This window comes from Didymosphaeria variabile (assembly GCF_027946475.1).
Source record: "Didymosphaeria variabile strain IMI 356815 chromosome Unknown scaffold_2, whole genome shotgun sequence".
NCBI lineage: Eukaryota > Fungi > Ascomycota > Dothideomycetes > Pleosporales > Didymosphaeriaceae > Didymosphaeria > Didymosphaeria variabile.
This window is the reverse complement of record NW_026611621.1, coordinates 560,279-576,718: the sequence shown is the minus strand read 5'-3', so window position 1 is coordinate 576,718 and position 16,440 is coordinate 560,279. Positions and strand designations below refer to the sequence as shown.

Here is a 16,440-nt window from a genome sequence, read left to right as displayed (position 1 = left end):
GATGAAGAGACCGATATGGACAACCCTTGAGACGAGTTGCGGTGGACAGACCATTTTTATAGAGAACCACAGCAAAGGCTTCTGGACTGACCGGAGGACCTCTACTAATTTGCGATCAACTGTAGGAAGAACACAGTACCTCAATTTTCCAAGCTCGTTTCTCTTGGTCAACTGTTCTCGCAACCGTAAAGTGCAATGTTCAAACCCGCTCCAGCTGAAAGCCTTGGTGAACGCCAACCCGCCAGCTGAAGCATAAAAATGACTTTGCAAGCTCAGTCTAATCATGTCAGCCCTCGAAGTGGGCCAACGACAGAAGGGCAATCCGGCCTATACACATGCAAACAATCAATATGTGGCAGCCAATTTAGCTGTTCACCAACCAGTCTCCAACTGCAATGCGTCAATGCAAGCAAGGATGCGAGCATGCTCCAGCTGATAGCAAACCAAACCACTCACTAACAGTGGACGATATGGAGTACAACGATGTCTTCATGCAATGCGATGGCTCTGGCTCGGCTGGCTATCCGTACTATTGACTATGTGAATTGCGATTCGGCGGGAAGCGCGACGACATCGAGCACAACGCCGATGAAGACGGGGCTAGCCTCGAAACAGGTCAAAGTGTCGGGGTTTCTCCTGTGGATGTTAGTCACTGGGTATTTGACCACAAACGTATGAGAAATGATAGAGCACTGTTGCTAGTCAATCAATACTTGCAATGAAGGCGTACACAGAACTCGCTGCTGGTAACCTCGTTCTATCCTAAGCTCCGAGGACGAAAATGATTCTAGGTCGAATGTCTTTCCAAATTTCCTCAAGTTCCCTGCCTGATCACGGCTTGCCTATCCGCATCCCGCTTGAATCGTCTTCCGTCGTTCTTGGCCTTCTTTTACATCGCTCGGCAATCTCAAGACTCTTGTGCAAGGGAGATCACGTTTCCCGTCTAAAGCAATTTACCCCAGGATTTCTTGGTGTTCTGTTCGCCTCAATCTATCTCTGACGCTGGGATTGGCCACGCCAGCGTTCGCTTAAGATGTGAAGAACATTCTGTGGGGTTTCGATATTGCTTAATCTAACGTTGTGCTACGAGAGCCTCCACGGACCGGTGGCTCCGCTTCGAAAAGAGGGCGGTGGCTTTGGAGGCTCGTGGAGTCATGTAGGGTGCTAGTGCAATTGGTGGATGCCTTCCCACAGATCCCGGGTGCTGGGATCGGTAGACTCAATAAGGGAGTTTGGTATGGAGTCTGGGGTGTAGGTGTGTGGCTACCGCGGTATAGTGTCGTGGGAGGTTAGGATCATCATCCGGTGGTGTTTCATTGTATAAAAGGGAGCATTACCGGAAGGAAGAAGGGAAGCAGCACTACCACGACTTCCAAAGCCAACATGAAGTTCTCCACATCCCTCGCCCTTGCCGCCGCGGCCTCGACCGCCTCCGCTCACACCATTTTTGTCTCGCTCAACAGCGGCGCAGTAGGCGACGGCGTTCGAGTAGTCTCCTACGATGGCGTAAGGCCGACTCAAACTCCCTTTGCACGTAAACCCAAGATCTGACGCCCAACAGCCCATCACAGACGTGTCCTCCAGCTCCATCGCCTGCAACGGCGCCCCCAACGGCGCCGTCCAGAGCACCAACACCGTCATCAACGTCCAAGCCGGTTCAACTGCGAAACTGACCTGGCGCCATACACTCACTTCCGGTTCGAACGATGTTATCGACGCGAGTCACAAGGGTCCCGTCATGGCGTACATGAAGAAGGTCACGGATGCGAAGACGGACGCTGGACCTGGATGTACGTGCCTTCCTATACTTTCCTTGAACGACCCGGGAATACTGAAACTGACTGAAACATAGCTGGCTGGTTCAAGATCGCAGAAGAGGGTCTCGGCTCAGACGGCAAATGGGGCGTGGACAAGCTCATTGCAAATGGTGGCGTGCAGACTGTTACCATCCCGCAGTGCATCGCGCCGGGACAATACTTGCTCCGTGGCGAGCTGATTGCGCTGCATGGTGCTTCTAGCTCTGGTGGTGCGCAGTTCTATATGGAGTGTGCGCAGATTAATGTTACGGGTGGATCTGCAAGCAAGACGCCTGCGAGCGTGAGCTTGCCTGGGGCTTATAAAGCGTCTGATGCGGGAATCTTGTACAATTTGTACAGTGGGCAGAAGACGTACACCGCGCCGGGTCCTGCGGTGTTCACATGCTAGAAGACGATGGAGGGAGAGGGAGAAAGAGTGAAGATGGAATGTTACCATTCACGTATCTACTTATCTAATGAACCTAAGACTTCTCAAGTTACGACGTTTTCTTTGTAGCCTTGCTCGTCGCGTATAGCTCTCTTCCGTGCGGCTCTTTCGACTTGACGTCGCGAATGATGATGCCTAATATTCCAACATTGACAATGAAGAAAAAGATGCCGGAAAGCCATAACCCTGGGACAAAGGTCGAGTAACCGTTGAACTCTAGTTGGAATCCTTGTTGTAACCAGAATACCTTCACTTGGTCAGCTTGTCAGTCGAGCACATGCATTCGAGCACGAACCTGACCGAGCACCCAAAGAATGAGCGCTGAGATACCCACTGGACGAGAGTGTAGCAGTGTTGAATCAGGGAGGTAATAGGGCAAAAACATCATATACCAGAGGAAGTACTGGTAGGTTGTTAGTGCGTGCAAACAGGTCCTGTGCGGGACACGAACCTGGCTTGTGCAGACCTTGTTAAAGGCCACGAATGCGAATGTCTGGGCGAGCATGGTCGATGGCAGGTCTCTCTTGCTCAAAACCAAAGGGATCAAAACTGCGCTCAGCAGGATCTGTGGTAGGAAAGCCAGTCGTTCGAGCTCCAAAGACGGTTGAGCGCTTGCATTTTGATTGGCCCCAGGAGAAGAGTTTAGATAGAGCAAGGTATTATAGGGCGAAAAGTTATGGCGATGATCAATCCTGATCAGGTGGTAGAAGTAGCTGTGTTCAAGGAAAGGCCAGCCGTATCTTTCTCCCGTCAGTACCGCATTGTTCATGGTGAGGACGATAACTTACGCGAGGTACATTATCATATTGAGTACCATGAACGTGAGAAGACTGCACAGAGCCAGAATAAGCCGCTGTGGGTTCAGGAAGGACAGTAACTGATTCCCGAATGTAGCAGATGGAGATGGTCTGCTGTTTCGATGACCCTTGATCCGATCGTCGTCGAGCCACCAAATGATAGATGCAGCATATATGAATGGGTATATCTTAAAATGGACTGCAAAGCCGAGAAGAAAGCCAGAAAGCGCAACGCGCTTTGCCAATACAGCCCAAAGAAGCACCGTCACAAGGACACCAAGGAGGCCTTCGGAGCTACCACGTGTGCTGATTGTGGCGACCATGGGGTTTAGCAGCCAGATGCTGGCATATTTTAACGCTCTTTCTTGGGACATGTTGTGATAGGTTCGCAAAATGCGAAACATCATCCAGCCTGTAACAATGTCGCCAACTGCGAAGAGGACTTTCCCGAAGGAGAACCAGAAGCCTAGCCATGTCGTTGGGTAGATGAGCCATGCAAGCAGTGGTGTATATCTGTACGTATCTCGAGCATAAGGTGACTGTCCTTGTGCAATGAAGCGCGCTGCATCAGTGAAGACGAAATAGTCAATGTCGGTGTATTTCATGGGCGAATATGCATCTTGAAAGAGTCCGTACACCAGGAAGACAGCTCTCAGAACTACGGCGGCGGAGAATACAGCTTGTGAACTGCCAAAGAAAGCTGAGAGCGCCATATTTGGGCGGAATGGAGGTACCAAAAAGACAGGAGCAAAACCATCAATCAAAGAAACCACTGAAACACAGGTACATAGGCGTGACCCTAATCGAGACGTGGTGGGAACGGGATGAGGGTGATGATGGAAAGCCACACAGTGCAATGCAGGGACATCTGCTACCGAGCAGCCTATGCCGCATTAGGACTCGCTCTTTCCGCTAGCCACTGAATGTTTGCTTGACGTATACTCCCACTGCGCAGCCTGCAACCATGGGACCTAAACGCTCACGAGACGGAGCAATGAAAGACGAGAAGTCAGGCAAGCCCGAGCAGGCGGCATCGCCATTCATGCCGATGTTCGAAGGCTTTCGAGCAGAGCTTGACGAGCACCACGATCGACGTGAGAGGATTATCAAAGCGTCGCGCGACATCACCGCCGCAAGCAAGAAAATGTAAATTAATATGTGTAAACGGAACGAGGGTTCTTTGCTGACCAAATATGTAGCATCTTCACTCTACAACGGTCAGTATACGCAGAAATTGATCACGAATACTCCCTAATAAACTTAGGGTGCGGACGCTTGGACAACCAGTTCCTGCTTTCGTGACCAAAGGCAATGCACAGTACTGGGAGATCATTGAGAACCAGTATCAGCATATCGCTGCCGATGTTCAAGGCCTAAACGCTTTCCGCTACCCTCAGATCACGGGAGGCAATCAAGAGTTCATGGAAGCATTGAGCTTCCATCATTACCTGGAATCGCAGACACTCATATCCTACGATGACGCGAGAGCACGCGTAGCTTCGATGAGTGGCAGCGCTGGAGCAGTACTACTGACCCCGGAGGACTACATCCTCGGAATTTTCGACATGGTGGGCGAGCTCATGCGTTTCTCGATCACGGCCATGGCTACCAACGGCAAACTTCCAGCGGGCCAGCCGAAGAAGGAAGCTAAGACTAGTCAAGACTTACCCCAGGACCAGGATGCCGACACGATGGACGTTGACGAGCAAACGCCTGCGTCGAAGCCATCCGAGGAGCCGCGCAACATCCTTTCGGATCTCCGAGCACTGCGACTGCAGCTCGAGATGTTCGAGCCTGGAGGCGGAAAATTGGGAGCAGACGTTAGGAAGAAGGCGGATGTTATGAGGGAGTGTGTGGACAAGGTCGAAAAAGCATTATACGGTCTCACAGTCCGTGGTACGGAGCGGCCTAAGGGATGGGTGCCCGACGTGAGAGAAGACAGACGGCCCGAGGTGGAAAGCTACTAGACTCTCCGCCTCTTGCGATAGCTGCTGTGAAGATATATCCAATGTAGACCGCCAGTCGACGAAGGAGTGAATCATGCGTGTGGTAGCTGCGCCACTGTGGCGGTGCGGTGGCTCTTTCCCGTTCCCGCGATTGCCCACACTGCGGAGATGACGCTGAGCACCTTCATTCCCCACGGCACCTTCACCTTGCACGAGTGATTCACGCATCGCTCACCCGCGTCATGATCCTAACACCCGCTCTCGCTCAGCCTCTGCGCAGTCATCGCGCAAGCAGCATGCTCGCGCCCTGAGCCAGCAGCAACCCTCGCAGAACCTTGGTCTGGCGCCCAACAAACGCCCGTTTTGAACCACTCGCACCCAGCCATTCTTACAGGAACCCACTACACTCCCACACTCTTGTCGCGAACACAGCGCGCATCACTCTGCATTCGCTATACTCACCGCCGCCGCGCTCATGCGGCGCAACACGTTCCCGCCGCGGCCTCGGCCTGACGACAGCCGCCTGCGTGCGCCGCCCGAACCGCCCAAGCGCAAGATATTCAACTGTATCGTCGACGACACGGCGCTGATCGCAGGCGCCAAGAAGAGCACCCGCGACGGCATCCGCAAATGGATAACCCAGGACGCCATACGTCTATTCGTACCCCTTCACAGTCAACCTCCCCGCCTGTTCCCAAGATTCACGCTAACATTACACAGCCCTCGCCCAGCTCAACCACCTCAAGACTGGACAAGAACGCTACAATGCCGACGCCCGCGATGCCCTCAAATGGCTCGACGACGTTACCTCATCACCAACCATCGGCGACCGGATCGTGCTCGAGGGTGTTGAAGAAGCATACAACACATGGGCCGAAGTGGAGCAATTCATGCTGCCAGAAACTCTCCTTTCCATGGAGTCTAGCGCCTCAGAAGACGAGGACGACGAGGACGAGTACCGCGAGGATCTGGAGAGCTCTTTCAATGCGCTCGATGTTTCCGACGGCACCTCTATGAGCAGTCTCGACCAGTCCCCGAAGTCTATACGCACCACGGAGACAGATTTCTTTGCTCCGGCCAGCGGACTTACTGATGAGAAGGCCCAGGTCAACAACGAGGTGACACCTGTTGTCGACTCGCCCACCCGCACTGCGCGCAACAGCACCGAGCTCCCACGCGGTCAGAAATCGCCTAAGAATGGCTTCCCGCACAGCCTCCGTCCACTTTTCAACCACATCTTATGGCGCATCCACCAAGAGAGCAATCCCGATGCTGCTCTTGACAACTTCATCCTCCTCACGAACGACCCGGCCAAACAGACTATAGCTCAGAAGTTCGGCATTCGAGCCAAGCGCTTGGAACAACTTCGTGACGCTGTCATGCGCGAGGACCGAGAGTTCAAGAATCATTTGACCGTCTATAAGAAGGAAACCGAAGAGCATGCGATGAAGAAGGAATCGGAACTGGAGCCTAAATCAGTCCAGCGTCCCAAGTCCAGTCACTCTACGGTGAGCAAGCCGGGCATTGACTCGGACGAGGAGGATTGTGTGCTCATTAAGAATGCGCCTCGCGGTCCCGCTAATGGCACCGCCAGCCAGCGCGTGTTCGACCCGAATGATTTCGGACGTACGACCCAGCAACATTCTCCTCGCGGTGGTCGCGGTAATCTTGCGCCTCGTGGTCGTGGTGGAGCTATCCGTGGTGGCCGAGGAGCGTTTGCCGGTCGGGGCCGTGGTGGAGCTTATGTCCCACCGGCACCCGTGTTCCAATCACAACCAGCCCCTCGTCACGATCCCAACAGGCCGATTGATCCTGACTCGTTTACGCGTCCTGTAACACGTGGTATTCCCGTTCGCGGCGGCCGCAGGACGCTATGGGAACCGAACTGAAAGCGCACGACTCCTTGCGGTATGATGCTCTACCGCACATGCCGAGAAGGTCTTTCACTTGCCCTCTGGATGAGCTTCTTTTCAAAGAGCTCAGAACGTACTTCGAAACCTGAGAGAGCTACGCAACTCCTCAACCAGCTCGTTGCCATACCGGAAACGCGTGATACTAACTGAGGAGTCTCTAGGCCGCATGTGCCATCTCCTTAGCGTATTTGCAACGTCAAGGCTGTCGAAGAAGCTAACTCTTTTCTTTCATTCAGGTCCTGTCCGAAACTACCCACTACGGTGGATGACTACAACGTAGGGGAACATCGTGGGATTGGAATTATCTGGAGGAGTGTGCTTGGGACACAACATCGTTCAGACTGTCATTTGGGCGAGGCAAACACTAGATCACAGTAGCAGGAGTATGTCTGGAGGTGGTAATTTTTGCTGTTTGGCTTCTGATTTTTTTTGGCGTACTTCATCTTTCGCTTTGGAGATTTCAAGTCTACTGTGCTTAATGGTTTGGAGGCGGGGCTTGTGTCGTGTCTGTATTGCAACAGCACAATACAACGTGTACGAAGTAGCTGCAATGCGAGTACTTGATCTTCTGCTGAATCGAGCATTTCGTCCGAGGACATACATATGTGATAAGACGCATTGAGACACTGCGCTGTCTCGGCGAGACCGACAGACAACCATCGTAGCGACTGCCACCTCATCCGAATCACAACACCACGCAAAGCACACATCCCACGCCATGCACACCCCCAACCAGGCAGCCACACGCCGACACCCATGATTCTCCTCAGCCGCACTTGGCCCACTCGCACATCCAGCTCGACCAGGTCCACGTCCCAAAGCAGATTCCACACGCACATATACGATACCGAACACATGCACCGCGGCCCGCACCCCGGCTCAAACACAACCTGGATCTCGGTCCCGTATCCTAACCATTCCCGGACCCGTCCCGTCCGAAGACGAGAGCCCAACCGGGTGCATGGTCTGAGGCATGCATATCATTGCATAAGATAGATATCTATCTATCTCGCGAAGGTCTCGCGAAGCCATCAGTCAGCAGCTGCATGCACATCGTACCCTCGTACGCACTCTACCATGCTAGTACCCGTTCGAGAAGACGAGATGAGATGGCGGGTAGGATGGGACGTGCATATACGATGATAAGATGAGCCCAACAGGCGGCTGCGTGCCGCTTCTGGGTATTGGATGCTGGATTGGGAGGGGTGGGTCTGTGCGTGCGTTGTTCTGGGGATGGGGCGGTGGGTGTGAGTTGGGGGCGTGCGATCTGGGTGGGGTGGTGGGTATGCTGGGGGGTATGTGTAGATACGAGATCGGGTTCGGGTTCTAGAATGGCGTGGCTGGTAGAGGTGGGTGTATGGGGTTGTAAGGCAGGGAAATGTGAGGTGAGAGAGGTCAGTGAGCTGTGGTTTTCATCGTGGGAATTTAGGATCGCTGGATCATAGAGGCACGAACGTGGAAGTTGCGGGTACCAGACTTGTGGACATAGAAAGAGGATTTGAGATTATGTGCCCTTCTGAGACCATATTACGTTACGAACTCCGATCGTACCCATTATGTAGCCCTCATTATATCCTGTGATCTCTAATCTAAGGTTCCCAAGTTCCCAAAGAGGCCGTAACTATACTAACCCATAGAACCCCAAAGGAAATTCAAGATACATCCCTTACTCAGCACCCTTAGAAAAGACCCAGTGCAAACTGTCCTAAGTTAGCCATGTTTTCCTCATCTACAAAGGCAGGAAGTATACTCACCGGTAGTAAAGCATGGCACCCAACCTGGTTGGCCAGCGGCACAATAGCCGTAAAATCGCTAACCGTCCAACCCCTTGGTGCAAAGGACGCGCAGTAGATCATGCCTCCGATAATAGGCAGCAAGAACATATACATCCATTTGAAGTCGCGCACGATACGGTCAAGACCTACACGGAAGCCCGACTCGGTGAGCTCCTTGACGGTGGCCGTCCATTCGATTTCCACGCTGAAGAAGTGGCAGAAAATGGCTTTGAGAAGGTGGAAGGAGATGCCGCCGAAGAAGAGGAGGAAGAAGCTGTGGGATGTGAGTCGGTGGGATAGGGGACAGGTGGGTTACTTACGGCATCCATTTGATAGTCTCCCAGAGCGACCAGAAGAACGTCTTTTTGCCTAGACGATGGCGCAACATGGCGTATGCGAGGGGTGAGAGAACGTTGAAGACGACGGCCATGCCGACGAAGATCTTCCAGCTGGTGATGTAGAACTGGTCGACGTCGTCGGTGAACCAGCCCACGACGCAGTAATTGGCTAGTGAGAGGGGAATGGCCGACGCGATGGCGTAGTAGGTTCCGATGTACGCAAGGATAGTCATCTTGGATGTGACTTTGATTGGGCTCCAGAGGAACTTCCAGAAGAGTGGAGTGATGGGTCCACGCCGCCACCAGTAGATAACAGGGTTGAAGACGAGTTCGTTGCCTAGCGTAAGTACATGTCAGTGTTTACGCACTTCATACGTAGGGATACAGAGGGTACTCACAGCCGTAAGCGTACTTCTCCCACCTAGCAAGCTCATCATATACCGTGAGCGACACGCCTTCCTTGAAACCACCATCGTGGTAGGTAGCAAGCCGTACGACGAACTTGTTGATCTGCAAACGAAGACTGACATCGAAATCTTCCGAGACGTGGTGCTCGGACCAGAACTTAGTCGAGCCATTTTGTTCAAATGAGATGCTCTGAATGGCTTTCCAACGGATGAACGTGTTGTGTCCAACGAAAGGCGCACAGTCACCGTTCCCGACGGCGTATTGGATGGAGGTGTATACCAAGTCGGTAAAGTAAGTGATACCGTTTTCGAAGACGTTGTTGACGACCTGCATGATACCACTGGCGTGCTGAATTAGAGCAACCTCAGGACTTTCATGCATCTCTAGTGCGCCGTATAGCAGACAGTCCTCTGGCACTCGAGTATCAGAATCGACAATCAAGATGACCTCACCCACGCGGATGTTTCCTGCAGCCCAAGTTCGGCCTTCATCTTTCTCGAGCATTGCGTTCATGGCTCGCTCGTACATCTCATCTTCGTCTTCAACGGTAAGATCGTCGGATGAGCAGCCGCGTTCTTGGGCTCGCTCACCTAGAAGTCGGAGTAGTTCGTCTTCTACGCGCAGCGAAAAGTCGAGGCAATAGTTCATGTTCGAAGCTTTCTTGAAGTGACCCGCGCGAATAAATATCTCTTCCGTGTCTGGACCCTTCTCGGAGTCGTCGCCCTTCTTCTTTGAAAACCAGCCGGACTTCTCCTTCTTGTGTTCATGATGCTTCGGACGAGCAACCCAGCCGATGTTGTTGAGCTCGTAGAATGCTTTTCGTGCTTCTTGCATCTCAGGCGCGACACATCGCATACCGTCTTCATTGACGAAAATTGAAGCGGTGCCACCTTGTTGCTAAAGAATCCCAGTTAACATGATACCATTTTCCCTAGTATACGATTCTTACCTCATAGTACCTTACAGCAGCCAGTAGTGAGGTCACAGTGGGGATAATGACGCCTTTCAAGCCTTCTTTGTAGACGGGCATCTGTATTGTGACATGTGGAAGTTCGTAGTCCTGGTGGCGCATTCGCTTCGGCTTGACACCTGGAAATTCGTTAGTTGTGCTTGAGTCAGGGTTGTCACGACCATTCTTCCCAACGGTCGACTGGAACATACCTGAGTAGTACAGACTATTTCCTTGCAAACCCGAAAGGGGACCAAAAAGCTGACCCAAAGAACCGCCAATGACGATGAAGAAAAACTACGGCCGCATTAGTCGGGTTTTCGAAGATCGACAGGTCGTGAGGCCAAATCGGCAGTAAGAGGCGAACTCGTGTTGCGCGATCAGCCAGCCACCAAGCTGAGCAATGCGCAAGCGCACAACGGTCGGTAAGAAAACGTGGGCGCAACCTACCAGTGAGAACGATGCAAACAGTGGGATAGTGGCAACCTTGTTTCAACGTCAGCTATGCGTACAACGGTTCATTAAATCGACGACTTACCAGCGCAAAGCGAATCATGCCTCCATCGAGCCGGTATTCGGTCAGCAGCTGGAATCTGGTCAGGATCGTGCCTTGCATAATGCGGGAGAAGTCAAACCTTTGCGACGCAGGCCATTTCCACGACGATGACCAGGACCTTCCTGCATTAGTGTCGATGCCGAATATTCGGACAGAAGGGACTCACCATGGCAATGCCAATAGTCACAGCGTGTACCAGTAAAAATTGGCGCTCGGGCAGTTCAGCTTCCTTATCTGGGTCGTACGCTTGGTCTCCTAGCTCTTCAACTTCAAGCGCCCTGTCGATGGCAATGATCTTCTCGTTCATTTCAGAAGGCATGCCTCCTGTCATGTGTGCTGAGATGGGAAACATTGATGTTCTCGCTCCATTTGGTGTCTCCACTGGTGGCGAAGGCAATGGTTGCGGAGTGTACTGAAGTGGAGGAGTGGGATTGTAGGAAGGGATATGCGATCCCCAGACCAGCCCAAGCAGTCGCGTCTCGATATCAGTCCCGTGAGCGACTGTCTGCAATTAGCACATGTCGCTCCATTGGGTTCTCTTCCAATTAAGGAGAAGCAACTACTCACGGATTCCTGGGACAGTGTCGCCCCAGACTAACACCATCCGTTCTTGCCGACACAAACATACGTACGCATCTCGGGATACCGTGACCTTTCCAGTAACAATATCACGTACCGAGTTCACGATAGGAAGAACAAAGCCTCGCGGATCAAGCGAGAGTTCGGTCTGGAAAGGCGTGATTTGCTGAAGCAGGGCGTGTGTGATTTCGGAAGACATCGTGAAAGCTACTGCTACGCCGAGCCTTTCGACAGCGCGTACGAGATCCGGGTTCAGAAAGAGAGGCTCTCCGGTGTAGATGCCGTCGGCGCGTCGCAGGAGGACACCAAGATTTGCTGCGCCGCCATCTACGACACCGTACTCGTCTTGTGGAGGCTCCAACCATTTCGCCTGAGACGCACGTCTGTAGAGGAACTTGACCTGTGCGTGAATCAACTCAGTGAGTGTTACAGTATACTGGCAGCACGTTCTCCTGAACTTCCACTCACCATCACATCATGTCGATCACCGCCATTGCTGCCTCTTGAAGCAATGCTAGAGCCGGCACTGTCTCGATATGTCAAAGCAGGCCGTATGTGTTTGGCAACTGCGGACTCCATTGACGAGCTTTGTGACTCGCGTTCAACACGTCCTGAGGCCATTGTTCGGACACTGGAGGAGAGGTGATCGCAGCTCAGAGAGGTGCAATTCGTTGTATCTCACGGAGGTGTTGACATTAAGAAAGTTTTGGGATGGAGGATTGTCCCGACATTCATGACAGGGTACGGCATACGACCTTGTCAGTCGCTTAATGTTTGCATCGAAAGCCTGACCTGTTATGCACTGTGCATTGACCTGGCAAGGGTAACACGTTAATCATCCAGGCCAAGCGAGCACAGGCAACGAGATAGGGAGCATCCGACGTTCTAGAGTTGTCTGTTGACCGGGCGGCTGGCCGTAAGGAACGTATGGCTCCATGGTAAACGCCTTCCGAAGCTCGTGTGAACTCACATGCAGTAGAACGCCGATACCCTCTGTTACCTTGGGCAGACTCAAAAAGTACACTGCGTTGCCTCAGGCTGCGTAACACCGAGGCGAGCTTATGCTCACAACGATGCCTTGTATCTCTAGGGATGGAGTCGGAGACATGCGGTGGCTACTGAGCTGCAACATGCCGAGTGAATGAAAATTGCCATACACCTTACTTGTGCCCAGTCATGCAGTCTGAGACACCTCACTATTCTATCAAGATTTTCCGTCTAATCAGAGCCAGCAAGTGCCGAGTGGTAGAGGCAATCCAGATCTTGTGTGATCATTTTTAGCAACCGACAGCTACCATTGCAGTAAGCTGTGCGATGCGATGTTTGTACTGCCTAACCGATGTGGGTCATTGTCGTTTGTCTCGAACAAGAAGATGCACACCGGAATTGGCTTCGTGGCACGGATGCGATGGAAGCAATACCGCAGCTGAAGTCCTGGATGCTTAGAGTGTCCGAACCATGGAAGAAGCTCATGCACAGAGATGCACGATTCTTGGTTTTTTGTGCATACCACTATCGCAGGGATAGGCTAGCGAATCGGGATGGGCGACCGCCTCGTCCAATTCGTGCTCAAAGTATGGCATTGCCGATCCGATAGTCAGGAACGGATGCCGTCTTCGTATCAACAGCCACACAATTCTAGAGCATGTCCTCAACCAAGATACAGGAATCGGCTGCAGAGTTTGGGTTTCACAACCAGGGGCGAATGACGGGAATGTGATGATCGTATTGGTGGCTGCAGGATGCAGACGCAGAGAGAGTCCTTGAGGCGGAAGATAAGGGCAGGCTTTCAATAGAACGTTGCGTTTAGGCAAACCAATCTAATACCTTGTCGGTTTGGAACCGTGTGGCTGGCGGCAGACGGAACCGAAACGTTGGGACCGATACGAAGCGTCATGGGAAAGAAGAGCAACGGATTCTTCAGCCTCATGACCGAGACTGGTACAACAAAAAACTTTAGCAGACCAGAATGGGAATGTGACGTTGGAGATGTACGGGAGAGTCGAGAGGTAACGGGTCACTGAGGAGATGCAGTAAGCAGCAATCAAGCGGTGCCCTGCCGCGCTAGACGTGCAGGAAGTACAAGGCTGAGTGTCATGGACAACTTACATGACTTGCTATCGAGAGCGTTGGCGCGACGCTGTCGTGTGCACGGAAGACCAAGCGTCCACGAGGGGGCGGGAGACGTTGGACGGCAGAACGGTTGTCGAGCGACGGGTGATGCGCTGCCCAACCCGCTGTGGCGCAACGCTAAGCGAGCCGTGATGCTATCGGAGGAACGCAGCTCCCCTGCACCTGCTTCATGACTTCCTCTTTCGACCGATGCGTTATTAGACGGGGACGCTGTCCGTGTAGCCGCTATCAGAATCCCTCCCCTATATTCAACACAAGCGGGTGGGAGACGGTGGCGACAGCACTCAGGCCCCCACGCGCTGCACGCACAACAGCTTCGCACGCGATGCAGTGTGACCGGCAATCTCCAGGCCCAGGCTCGCGGCGGTACGTCCTTGTCACTGCCACCGACCTGGGCCAGCTCCATGGCTCGAGCTGAACCTCGCCTTCGATGGTTGGACGCAAGATCTAGGTCCTTTCGGGTACAGACTTGGATATGTGATGCATGATGCCTATCATTTCCTGGCGATAATCTCACCTTTCGGATATACAATACTTGGATAAAATCCCTTGTTCATACTGCAGTCGGTGCCTGCCAGAAAATCGCCGAGCGATTGTTTCAATACAATGTCAAGCAGAACCTCCGTTCACACACCAGCAATCCAATCCAATTCAGGGACGAATCCCTTCTCCACACCCCTCAGGCACAGTCGTGCCCCGTCAGTCAGTGATCAAAGTGCGAGTGGACGGGGGGTCTCTTATGGCCCTCCGCCAGATGTGAACGGTACGTAACAATGCGGTGTTGTGTTGTGATATCCGCTAAAAGTTCCAGGCTCGCAACAACCGCGAAGGAGGTTCAAAAGCGCACGCCTGGTGCCAGGTGAATACGATGAAAAGCCATGGGCCCTCTCAAAACATCCCAAATTGAAATGGGAGAAGACCATCTTCTATGGAAGCGTCGTTTTAGGAGTTGCCATTGGCGCATTCATCTGCTATCGAGCATTTGCTAGCGTGACGAACCATTCGGTCAGATACCCTTAGCAGTTACACCAGTCGCAGCTGACACATATCTAGTACTGTTTAATCTTAGAAGACGACTTCTCCACGATCAACAAAGACGTTTGGCAGTACGAAATCCAACGAGGAGGGTTCGGAAGCGGCACGTTCGAATGGACCACAGATGATCCAAAAAACGCCTACACAGACGCTGACGGTCTCCATATCGTGCCTACCTTGACGACTGAAAGCACCGACATCACAAGAGACCAACTCATTGATAATTATGTGCTCAACCTGACAGTACGTCTGAGTCCCATTGCTTACTCACTGAGTATAAGCTGACCTCACATCTCCAAGACCGATGGTACTTGTACAACAAAAGGCATCGACAACTGCTCTATTCGTTCGAACAAGACCGCTGGGACTATCGTCAACCCTGTGCGCAGCGCTCGTCTTTCTACAAAAGGAAAGAAGACGATAACCTTTGGAAAGGTCGAAGTTGTGGCAAAGATGCCTCAGGGAGACTGGCTTTGGCCAGCGATCTGGATGATGCCTGAGAACGATACCTATGGCGAGTGGCCACGCTCGGGCGAAATTGATATTGCCGAGAGCAGAGGCAATGCTGGGGACAACTATACTAGTGGAGGTAAGCTGCCATGAACTCCCATCGTCTGTAACAAGCGCTTAATATGCGCCAACATTAGGTCGAGATTCGATCATCAGTGCACTGCATTGGGGTCCACTACCCGAAGTTGACGGCTTCTACAAGACGAGCGGCCAACATCAAGTTCGCCGCACTGACTATACTGAGGCCTTCCATACATTCGGCGTAGAATGGAGCGAAGATTACCTCTTTACATATATTGACTCAAGGCTCTTGGTGCGTACCTACTATTATTCTAGACAGGTCGGCTTAGTCCTTGCCTTCACTTTCTGACGTTCGTACAGCAAGTCTTCTTCCTCAAATTCAACAAGCTCATGTGGAATCGTGGAGGTTTCAGCGAGAAGCTGGTAAATGACTCGGCTCTCTACAATCCGTGGGCAAACACGGGAAGGAGCAACACGCCCTTCGACCAGCCATTTTACCTGATCCTAAACGTCGCCGTTGGCGGTACGAACGGGTTCTTCAATGAAGGCATAGGGAATAAGCCTTGGGGTAACGAGTCGCCCACGGTAAGCGAATGAGGCTACAACTCTCTTACGGCAACATCCACTAACTGCTCAGGCACCCAAAGAGTTCTTCGACAGCATGACCAATTGGCTTCCGACGTGGGGAGAGGGCGACAAGCGCGGACTTACCGTCAAATCTGTTAAGATGTGGAGTCAAGGCGCCTGCTAGCGGGTGGACGCTCGCATTCCCTTTCTGCACCTCGTTATTGACATGGGGTTGAGCGTGTTCTAGACAACGATTGTGCCTTTTCCATATTGTAACAACTTCTTGGGATAATGGGTAATGTTCTGGGTAGATTTGTATTTCAAGATACACTACGATGACTGCTTCGCGCGAGAAGAAATGAACTGTGAATCGGTGCAAGACCCAAAGCAATGCACGAGCATCGAGCGATCGGCAACCATGGCGGACGCTAGGGCCGTGCCGACTATTCACTAGCGCAGCGCACGGACGCGGCCTTGATACGAGATGACATGGGACGGCTCGCTGTCACCCACGTCGAGACCCTCAGTCTCGCCTCTTTGCAATAGACCTCAGCCGCTATTCCCGTCCTTCACCGACACCCACTTGGCGCCAATTCGCCCTATGCCGAACACACCCTGCATCGTTAAAATTCGTATCTGCACATCATGCATGATCACCATAGGCCCCTT

At 52.5% G+C, this 16,440-nt stretch overlaps 6 protein-coding genes across 6 annotated transcripts; 4 read left to right on the top strand and 2 right to left on the bottom strand.

The window, feature by feature from the left end:
- Positions 1–1,383: 1,383 nt before the first annotated feature.
- Positions 1,384–2,205, top strand: N0V89_001876 (uncharacterized protein; the record flags this gene model as incomplete). The annotated part of the gene is made up of 3 exons (XM_056210687.1): positions 1,384–1,506; positions 1,562–1,790; positions 1,853–2,205. 3 exons carry the CDS (start codon positions 1,384–1,386, stop codon positions 2,203–2,205), a joined length of 705 nt encoding a protein of 234 aa, XP_056074160.1.
- An 88-nt stretch (positions 2,206–2,293) lies between these two features.
- GPI14 (GPI mannosyltransferase 1) lies at positions 2,294–3,754 on the bottom strand (the record flags this gene model as incomplete). Its single annotated transcript, XM_056210686.1, has 4 exons — positions 2,294–2,491; positions 2,540–2,647; positions 2,696–2,984; positions 3,033–3,754. 4 exons carry the CDS (start codon positions 3,752–3,754, stop codon positions 2,294–2,296), a joined length of 1,317 nt encoding a protein of 438 aa, XP_056074159.1.
- Positions 3,755–4,005: 251 nt separating this feature from the next.
- On the top strand, positions 4,006–5,008 carry N0V89_001874 (uncharacterized protein; the record flags this gene model as incomplete). Its single annotated transcript, XM_056210685.1, has 2 exons — positions 4,006–4,187; positions 4,306–5,008. 2 exons carry the CDS (start codon positions 4,006–4,008, stop codon positions 5,006–5,008), a joined length of 885 nt encoding a protein of 294 aa, XP_056074158.1.
- A 454-nt stretch (positions 5,009–5,462) lies between these two features.
- Positions 5,463–6,876, top strand: N0V89_001873 (uncharacterized protein; the record flags this gene model as incomplete). The annotated part of the gene is made up of 2 exons (XM_056210684.1): positions 5,463–5,640; positions 5,708–6,876. 2 exons carry the CDS (start codon positions 5,463–5,465, stop codon positions 6,874–6,876), a joined length of 1,347 nt encoding a protein of 448 aa, XP_056074157.1.
- A 1,703-nt stretch (positions 6,877–8,579) lies between these two features.
- Positions 8,580–12,126, bottom strand: N0V89_001872 (uncharacterized protein; the record flags this gene model as incomplete). Its single annotated transcript, XM_056210683.1, has 12 exons — positions 8,580–8,600; positions 8,655–8,949; positions 8,996–9,350; positions 9,412–10,318; positions 10,371–10,510; positions 10,583–10,667; positions 10,821–10,856; positions 10,909–10,956; positions 11,006–11,044; positions 11,093–11,427; positions 11,494–11,905; positions 11,974–12,126. The coding sequence occupies 12 exons, from the start codon at positions 12,124–12,126 to the stop codon at positions 8,580–8,582; spliced, it is 2,826 nt and encodes a 941-aa protein (XP_056074156.1).
- A 2,118-nt stretch (positions 12,127–14,244) lies between these two features.
- Positions 14,245–15,955, top strand: N0V89_001871 (uncharacterized protein; the record flags this gene model as incomplete). The annotated part of the gene is made up of 7 exons (XM_056210682.1): positions 14,245–14,401; positions 14,450–14,643; positions 14,692–14,916; positions 14,974–15,262; positions 15,321–15,496; positions 15,565–15,789; positions 15,842–15,955. 7 exons carry the CDS (start codon positions 14,245–14,247, stop codon positions 15,953–15,955), a joined length of 1,380 nt encoding a protein of 459 aa, XP_056074155.1.
- Between the last annotated feature and the right edge of the window lie 485 nt (positions 15,956–16,440).